We start from the raw sequence: 9882 nt of genomic DNA on the forward strand, positions 1-9882 counted from the left end.
TTATTATCAAGCAAAAGTTTTAAAAAATGCACTTGGTGACAATTGTGAATGAAGTCACAGTTAAATGGGCTGCAGTGACAGCTTTGTAAAGATTTTAGTAAAGATGGTTATATTTGCCTAGTGAAACGGCCACTCCTACTTCATTATTATGTGTTATTGTTATGTTCAGAATACAGTACATGATACAGCATCTTTTCTTTTCTTTTCTTAGAAAAGCCGAGCTCTACACGTTTTCGCAAAACCCAAACACATCTGGTACAGGCTTGCCTAGCCCTTAAAGGAACCAAAGCAATTACCTCAGAAATCTGATTAATTAGAGAGATGGTATTTGGGTCTCAGTAGGTAGGCTAGATCTGCTGTTGCTGCATCCAGTTCCCAATCATGATGCTGATGGTGATGCTGGGGATGAGTAGGAGGAGGGGGGATCACCATAGCAATAGTGACGTCATCCCCCTTGCTCTAATTGGAGGAAACCCCGTGGCTACAAGTCAGAGTCTACGGGGCAACCGAACGCATTCGTATCGTCCCGCCCCATTCCCCGCGCTCGTCAGCCATTGGACGGTCGTTTGAAGTCTAACGAGTGACAGGGGTGAAGCGCGGCATCTGATTGGCTGACAGGCGGGATTAGCGACGTCCTGCGGTAACACTTTCGATTGTCTTCCTCTACTACGTTTTTTCCCTAACCATCCAAGCTCAAAGGCTATCAATCCGGCGGAGTCAACCATTGATCGAGAGGTGAGATGCAGTCTAATATATTTTAGCTGTGACGTTTCATGCTTATTTGTTGTGCAAGCTTATATTCTTATATGCCATTTTTATTGTTTCAATGGACGGCGTAATCGGTAAAACCGCGCTGCCTCGGTTGAGAGGCAGGAGGGGCTGCCGAACTGCGTCCGTATCGATCAGGAAAAAGGGCTGATTCGCTTATTACAATGTAGTAAACATTTATTTACCCGTTATATCGGACGCTTGTATTGTATTTGTTATGTATTGTCTAAAATAATACCATGTATCGGACAAGACGAGAACCGTCGCTGTTAAAGGCGGGTCGTCAGATTTCCAAACTGCTTTTTAAAAATATTTCTAAAAATACTCATATAGCTGTACTTTGATCTAGATGGAGCTGTTTGTGCTGTAACCTTAAATGTATTTTTTTTATATGGCAGTATGCATATCCGATTGTTGAGATTGTCAAATTAACGCTTTGTATAGAGAGCCAGTAACCTCATTGCTACGGAAATCAGGCTGGATTTCATTGATTCGCATTGACTCCGTGTGATTTTGATCGTTGTATTGAACCGCGGTGTTCTATTTTGTGTATTCGAGACGATGTTAAAACAGCACGTCCACTTTAAAGATGTGCACATTTTAGCGAACAGGGCAGGGCTGTACGGATCACACTGACACAGATGTGTTAAGCAGCACACACACCCTTGTCCGTGCCTCCAAACCTAGCGCCTCACGTTACCTACCTAGACAACATCCGTCGGAACGCGCCCCAAAACGCGGTTTTGGTAGACAGCTTGTTAGGTTTTAAGACGAATTGTACGTGTGTGGAGAATGAATGTGTAAGATTCACACGGAAGGGCTTTTTGTAGCGTTTTGAGTCATTTCGGCGCTTCGAATCTTTTGAATCATTTGCCAAAACGATTCATTCACAGATTCGTTCAAACGACTCTTTCGATTCTCTACGCCAGTAGATGGCGACAAATTTGTTTTTCGATACGAATCATTCTATTAGCCGGTTCTCTTTATTTATTCAGTTCGTTCATGACAAAACATTGATTTGTTCAGTAAATGGCGTTTTTATTGAAAGCTTGTCTTTAAAGTGATAAAATAGTCACATGGTTCAAAAGGATGAATCGTCGATGTATGGTATTAAATGGAACGATCGGTGCGCATAAAAGATTCACAAATACTGTTCTCTGTTCAATATATGGAGTCTGACTGTCATTTTCTTCTTTCAGCCTCTTCAGGGATTAAGCAGCGGTTCATTCCCCTCCATTGATCAGTCGAGTTTCCCATAGACCTAGAAACACTCACAGACTTAAAGAAACGCAGCAGGATGGACAGAACAGAGCTCATCCAGAAGGCGAAGCTGGCCGAGCAGGCCGAGCGCTATGATGATATGGCGACCTGTATGAAGTCAGTGACCGAAGCTGGGTCCGAGCTGTCTAACGAGGAGAGAAACCTGCTATCTGTCGCCTATAAGAATGTGGTGGGCGCCCGGAGGTCTGCCTGGAGGGTCATCTCCAGCATCGAGCAGAAGACCGAAGGAAACGACAAGAAACTGCAGATGGTGAAGGAATACCGGGAGAAAGTGGAGTCTGAACTGCGGGATATCTGCAACGATGTGTTGGTGAGTTCCCACGTTCATTCAATATAAAAACAATAGCGTCTTCTTTTTCTTTTTGGTAGCATTTTTTGCAGTAGCAATGGGTGAACAGGAAGAAAGAGAACAGAAAGGTCTGTGACAGGATTACACAGTTAATTGAAATAAAAGCAAAACCGTGATATGGCTTAGGGCGATTTATCAACGAATGAATTAAATGCGACTTGTTTTAAAGCTAAGCACGGCACGGTGTTCATTTCCACGCAAGCAGCTCGCGAGCTGGTGTTTACAGGAGGAAAAAACTCACAAACTCATCTCTACACGTGCTCTCTGTTTGCGTCACTTATGTTGTGCATTTGGGAACGCAGTGTGCCATCTTCCCAAATGAAATGCTTGTAAGATGGCTGTTGTGAACAAAAGAGAGGCTTCGAGGGCTTCTGGCAGTCTTCTGCCAAAATAACTTGCTGGTTTAATACAAATAAAAATAAAAGTCTGATAAATACTAATCAGTATGCAAACGAATGTCGTTTTGTGTTTGTTGGAATCCGTGCATTCAATGGTCCTCGCTGAATTAATAACATTTTGAATATGATTTGCCCATGTTGATATGTTTGTATCCTATTTGTATGTGTTCACCACACGTGTGTGTTGCACGTAACATGGTAGAGAATATGTCCTCTTTTCTGATGGAACAGCAGCCCAGTTTTGGCTCTCGCTGGAGACGAGGGTGTCTATATTAAGGGGAGCATGCACAGTCTTACACAAGGACAGTCACCGTCTCATTATTTTTATATCTAGAATATGTAGCGTATGTAGAGTCTGAAGCCGTGCAGTTTTTAGTGGCGTTATGTAAAGCAAACCCACCGTGATCTAATTGGTACGATGTAAAAAGACAAGCGTTTCCTCATAGACACTTCCCACAAAAGGAAGTGTTTGTTTATATAATCAAATCATGGCCCTGACTGAGATGAAATGATCAAAGTTCAGCAGTGGGTGTGGGTGAAGGTGCGTTCAGGTGCAGTTTAGTAACGCTTTCCGAATGCCTGCTGGGTAATAGTGAGCTGTGTAGTTCCTCTTTCTCAATGCTTGTGCTGCTGGTGGAATGCTTCAGCTTTATCCACGCAGACACTTTGTTTCTTTAAATAAATGCAATAATGTTTAATGTTGCCTGAAGGAGGCTTGTTCTAAAAATGGATGTGGTTTATTTTCTTACAGAAAGAGTTGAAATGGTAGCTCTTATTATGGTCTATTCATAGAGAAGACCCTAATTCATTAGGCTGTATTAGACCGTGTTTTATGGGTGTTGTATAGACAATATGGATAATATTGTAGAACAATATTGTAAAATGTATAGGTCAATCAATAGGTATGTGTGTTTTTTGTTTTTTTAATGGCAGATGCCAGTGTAGAGGTGATATCTAGGTGGGTTATATATGCTTAATACAATTTAGTCACATCATGTGAGTTATAGACTATTGGTTAAAAATGATAGGTATTGTTTGACATTATATGTTTTTTGTATATTGTTCTCTATTATTTACACGCAATGTTATGATGCCTAAATCCATGTAGCATTTACAACATTAGGTAATTTATTCAAACAGAAAAGCATAGAATATTAAAGTCGTGCTGTAACTGAAATTCTGACTAAACAGTGATATTGTGACTTTATATAACCTTTATCAAAATTCTAATTCTATTCTAAAAAAGCGCTTTTTATACACACGGATCAATCGTTCGCAATAGTTTGAATATAGGTGGGTGGATTTCCATTTCACGCCAACTCTGCACATTTATCGAGTACCTGCCACAACCCGAAGAGAAACAGAACATTTATCCGTTTTATCGTTTCTACCCCGGACTTCCAAAAATGCTTCCCGTGGAAATAGAAAGCGATTACAGTCAGTTGCTGTCTTTCTGGTAAGTCAGTAGTTTAGTCGTAGCCTAGTCCAGTCCGGACCCATGTAAGTGCTGAACTGTGTTTGTGCAGTGAGTCATGGCCGATTCTGTGCACAGCTTTAGCGAGAACTCCAGCTTGATTTCCCAGCTCTTATGTGATGGCTGAGGGTGTGTCTGTGACTCATCTCACTGTTGAATCTGCTCTGGGATCAAGGTTGTTCCACACCCCCACCTGTCCAGACAGTCTGCCACATGCTGCCAGCTCTCATACTCTCAGTAGGGAGGACTACGCTCACTCAACTAGGCTTTCCTGCGTTCGGCATTGATTTATACTTCTTAAACATCGGGGGAATGCATGAAGACATCGTGTTCACGATCAACAACTAAACATATTCGAGTCCGATCATAATTATGTCAGCATTTTATTGTATAATGTGGTGGAAAAGCACTTTCGCTACAGCTGGGATGAAATTAGAAACGTAACTTCTCAGAAAGGGGTTTAGTACAGAAATTACTTTGCACACTTAAATATAAAACAATTAATTCTTTGTGCACTTAACTATAAAGTATTAAGTGAAACAGTTAACAACTAAATTGGTAAGTTTAAGAATTTAAAATAGTTTATTTTAATATATATTGATATGTTTTAATATAATAAAATATAATTTATTTCTGAAATTCAGCAGCTATTACTCCAGAATTTGCATGTCACTCGATCCTTCAGAAATCATTCTGATGTGTTAATTTGATGAAACATTTCTTATTATAACTATTAGCTTATAACTAGGATTCTTTGATGAATGGAAAGCTCAAAAGAACATAAATTAAATAGGATCTTTTGCAACGATTTGAAAGTCTTTTACTTTGAATAAGTGTTTTAATAAAAAAAATTCTGTAAATGTAATGCAAGTGCATTCACATAAATTAGGCTTTTCAAAGACGGTCGACGAGAGTTGGGCTTCGGATGCTCAATTGTGTGCTATTTTATGCGCATCTGCTTTTAGTATTAGAACATTTTTAGGCCAGAAATGGCATGCCGGAATAGCATTGACCTTGTTTCTCCGCTTTGGTCATCAATGACTGGCATCTCTGTGCTGAGAATCCTTGACAAGTGTGAAGAATGAAAAAAATCCTCTGGCAGGACTTTCTCTTCAGGCAAGCAAGAAGAAACAGGCCCTCATGCCAGAGGACGTTTCTCATGCTTTCGGTTTTGTCTGTTTTGAAGCTTCTGTGTGCAGTTTGTTCTCCCCAGTAATTTAAAACATAACTTAAAGGGAAATGCTGTCATTTACTCGCTCACTCATTTCGCTCCAAACCTGTGCAATGGAAGTGAATTGACTTTTTAACGTAAGGTCAAAAACACGTCATGTTCCTCAGAATAAAGTAAGCCATTCAGGGTGAGTAAACGTTGACACAATTGTAATTCTTTTAGCTATCTCTTTAATCACAGAGAGAGCAATAAAATGTTGGACTATCCTAGATTTGAGCAAACCTCTACTGATCCGTTTCCTAATGATTTTGGTTGTAACTGTGTTTGTGGGGTTTGCAAAGCAGAATGCTGTGAAGTGTAGGAGGATGGAGAGAAATATTTAGCTCTTGATGTGTATTTTCTGACCTGTTCTTACCATAGCGTGTGGTAAGGACTGGGTCATACCTTGTGATGTTGTGGTGGCCTTTCTGTGGTAATCTGTTTCATCTTTGGTGTGGTGGTTAATCTGGTATTTACTCATGCCTTAAAGCTGTTGCTTTCACTGAAACAGATTACTGCTGAAGCAGTCTTAGACGGGTAGACGGATGCAGAGACGGAGCTAGGGGCTAGTCTCTGAGACAGAGATTAAGCTTAATCGCGGACTAAAATGAAGGAGGGAAATCCCTTAAAACTGCTTTGAGTCTGCATGGGACCAGCACTAACAGGAGGATGAGCTGATATTTAACCTGTATTTAAGGTCACTCACCTGGTGGTTTCCGGTGGCCTAATGAAAGTTTCTAAATTTGGACTAATTGTAGACTAAATGCGTTCAATTTCTGTTCTTTTATTCTTCTTCTACAGGAGCTGCTGAACAAATATTTAATCCAGAATTCCACAAATCCCGAGAGCAAAGTCTTCTACCTGAAGATGAAGGGCGACTACTACAGATACCTTGCTGAAGTCGCCTCAGGAGACGACAAGAAATGTGAGAATTCTTGACTGCTGGTTTTGTGGGTTTTACATGCATTTCCGTTAAAACTAGGACTGGACTTTCCTTGGTATGATGTAACTGGAAACATCTAAACAAGGGGAAGTTTGTCTTGTGTCTGAGTATAGGCCGATCATTATCTGCTCAACAGAAATACTCATTCTCTATAAAATCGGGGCTCATTTTATTCATTTCACTTTGCTTTTGTAGTTTTGCAGGCATCAACAGTAAGGATATTTTTCTACTGGCGTAACATTTTCACTCGCCTCACCACAAAAACATACAAGAAATCTTTTTTTTTTTTTTTTTTTTTTTTTACATTTTAAAATGCATAAACATTATTTTTTATTTAAGCAAATTTGGGTGCAAGTAACGTATTTATAATATTAATAAAAGTATTAATTTATTAAAATTTAAGACAACAGTATAGTGTACGACAAATGCACGAACAACATCAGCGAATGTAAGAAAAATAAGTAAAATCAGCACTGGCCGGAAACTTTGTGACGTTATTGAGCGCTTCTTGGACATTTTTGTAGCGGATATGAATTGCGAGCCTAACAAAGTATTTTATTTTTATTCACAGCAACCATAGAGAACTCTCAGGATGCTTATCAGAAAGCGTTCGATATAAGCAAGACAGAGATGCAGCCCACACACCCCATACGTCTGGGTCTGGCCCTCAACTTTTCTGTCTTTTTCTACGAGATCCTCAACTCTCCAGAAAAGGCCTGCGCCCTTGCTAAACAGGTGCTTCTTAAATTACCGTGCTTGTTGTAGATATTTAATTTTATGATAGGTAAACTTTACATTTCTTACAAATGTGTCTTTTCACAAATGTAGGCATTTGATGAGGCCATAGCAGAGCTCGACACGCTGAATGAAGAGTCCTACAAAGACAGCACTCTTATCATGCAGCTACTGAGAGACAACCTCACAGTAAGTAACGGCACAGAAATTCAATTTTCTCAAAGGTGATTCGATTTTTGAAGGCAAAGATGACCGGTTACGGTTTGATAGAGTGCTGTGATGTACCATAAAAACAGAGAAATGCAATTTAATGGACAACTAACTATGAAAAACTTTTGTGACCTTGGACCACAAAATCAGTCATAAGGGTCGATTTTTTTCAAAACTGAGCTTTATATGTCATCTGAATAAATCTCGAATTTGAGGGTTGCATTTTTAGCAATGCATATTACTAATAAAAAAATTAAGTTTTAATATATTCACAGTAGGAAATGAGCAAGATAGCTTCAAGTGAATTTAAAATAAAAACAGTTTTGACCCATTATATTATAAATACATCCCAGTGACTTAAGACTGATTTTTTTTTTTTAATTAAAAAAAAAATTAATAAAAATATTTAGAAATTTGAACAAAAGTAGACATTAAATGTGTAATGAAAACTAAAAAAGGCTAGTTGAAAATATTCAGAAAAACTATAATAGTGTCTAATTAACACTAAAATATCACTGAATGTGTATTGACCGTGTCTTATATTTTCTTCCTCCACCAGTTATGGACATCCGACAACGCACCAGATGAGGGAGAAGGAGGCGAGGGAGGAGAGAACTAGACCACAAAGAAAACGACAACAAAGAAAATGACCTTTTTACACATCTCCATTCCTTATCACTCCATGCCAGAATTCCTCCAGTAAAAGATCAAACCCATGATTAATGAAGAGCTGTTTATGAGAAAAAAAAAAAAAAAAATCATTTAGTCTTTTCACGGTGCAGCTTTTGGACAAGAAAAGAAAGATATTTGGGGAGAAACCCTGTTCCTTAGTTTGTCTGTCTTGGCCTTCCATAAGTAGGTTTCTGCTGTAGAGAAGTATGACTAGTGTCATTTTATACAAACATAATCTTAAAGTAATAGTTAATGGAAAATAAATTAATGAATAAATTAAAAGTAAGGACATGCATTTCATCACAGGTAAGTCTGAGACTAAAAAGTAATTGCAGGGATATTAAAAGCATTTAGATAACCATATACACCTACTGTATCTTGTACTTTAACACTCTTACCTGTCTCACCTCAGCACTACCACGGGTTGTGCACTTCCACTGAAAGCAGTGGTCAGTCACGCTTTAGATCGTTCGATATGGAAATAAAAAAAAACAAAAAAAAAGACACTTGTCGAAATGGCGTACGTTTCAAGCTGCATTTCAGATTTTACTTGGAAATATTAGCATCTGCGGTGGTATGTAGTATCTGACGGTCCTCAGTTTATAAACGGTTTAATAATATATTTACTGTTTTTCACTTGATTTTGGCCTGTTTAGTGTTCCCTTCGCTTTTATTTTACGGAAATCGAAATCATCCATAGAAATTTGAAACCATCTGTAAGACGACTTAGGGCATATTTAATTTGATTTGTTTAGTGATGCTGTGTTAAAAGTGAAACTGTTTGGTTAGCAGTACCCCACTAGCATGCAGACCAATTCTGACACAATCTGTGGCACAGTTTGGTAATATGGTTTTGATGGTCATGTATAAAAGACCCACTCTAGAAATTAGCTTCACATAACGCATGTTATGAATGATAGAAACCAAGAACGAGTATCTTGATTCTGAATGCTAGTGGTGAATTTGTGTCGGTGGCAAATAACATTGCCTGTGTATGTCCAGAACACTGGAATGAGAAATGCCATATTGCCAATATTAAAGTTCTGTTCAGTACTTTTCCGTGCGTTGTGCACAGGTGTGTGTGATTGTCCAGAGAGTGTCATTATAGATTCGACCACTATTACATGTTTTGTTTCTCCTTTATGTCTTTTATTCTATTGTGTATGTGACTTTGATTTTTTTTTCTTCTCTTTTTCTTTTCTTTTTTTTTTTTTTTATTTCCCATGAATTTTAGTCTCACAGAAGCCTTGTGAAAATGTTTTATGCCCTATGTATGTTATGTAACATGCTTAATTACATTTTATAAACCAATTTTTTGTTGTTTTTTTTTCATGTTGGGTTCAAAGATATAATTCAAAGCTCAATTCTTCAAAATTAAATATTTATATTTTATAGATCTTATTAATAATAATAACGATATAATAACAATATTATTATGATTACCATATTTTTGCCCCACACGTTTCTCTGGTATTGTAAAATGCTACTGTTCACATTTTAAGTTTGTTTAATAATTATCTTATCTATAAATATTTTAACAGCACAACATCTAGCGTGATAACCAAAAGATCATTTCAAATTCACATAATCTTAACTATTATCCTAATATTATACTAAAAAATTGAATATAAGAAGACATTTTAACTCGCATAGAATTATTCGTGCATGCTTTAGCACCCTCCGTTGGTTGTGAGAGCAATTTACATCATTTTATTATTACATAAATTATATAAATAAGGACACAAACGCTGAAGAAAGGATTTACAGTTGTAGTTGTGCAGAAGCATATATTAAAACAATAACACAGTAAATAAAGGGCTAAATTCTATATATTTTATTATA

At 37.8% G+C, this 9882-nt stretch overlaps 1 protein-coding gene across 1 annotated transcript; it reads left to right on the top strand.

Moving 5' to 3' along the window:
* The first annotated feature begins 594 nt into the window (after positions 1–594).
* Positions 595–9351, top strand: ywhaqb (tyrosine 3-monooxygenase/tryptophan 5-monooxygenase activation protein, theta polypeptide b). Its single transcript, XM_043262697.1, has 6 exons — positions 595–735; positions 1968–2359; positions 6282–6405; positions 6995–7158; positions 7252–7347; positions 7928–9351. The coding sequence occupies exons 2-6, from the start codon at positions 2066–2068 to the stop codon at positions 7985–7987; spliced, it is 738 nt and encodes a 245-aa protein (XP_043118632.1). The 5' UTR covers positions 595–735; positions 1968–2065; the 3' UTR covers positions 7988–9351.
* Positions 9352–9882: the final 531 nt, after the last annotated feature.

Source organism: Puntigrus tetrazona, chromosome 17 (assembly GCF_018831695.1).
Source record: "Puntigrus tetrazona isolate hp1 chromosome 17, ASM1883169v1, whole genome shotgun sequence".
Taxonomy (NCBI): domain Eukaryota; kingdom Metazoa; phylum Chordata; class Actinopteri; order Cypriniformes; family Cyprinidae; genus Puntigrus; species Puntigrus tetrazona.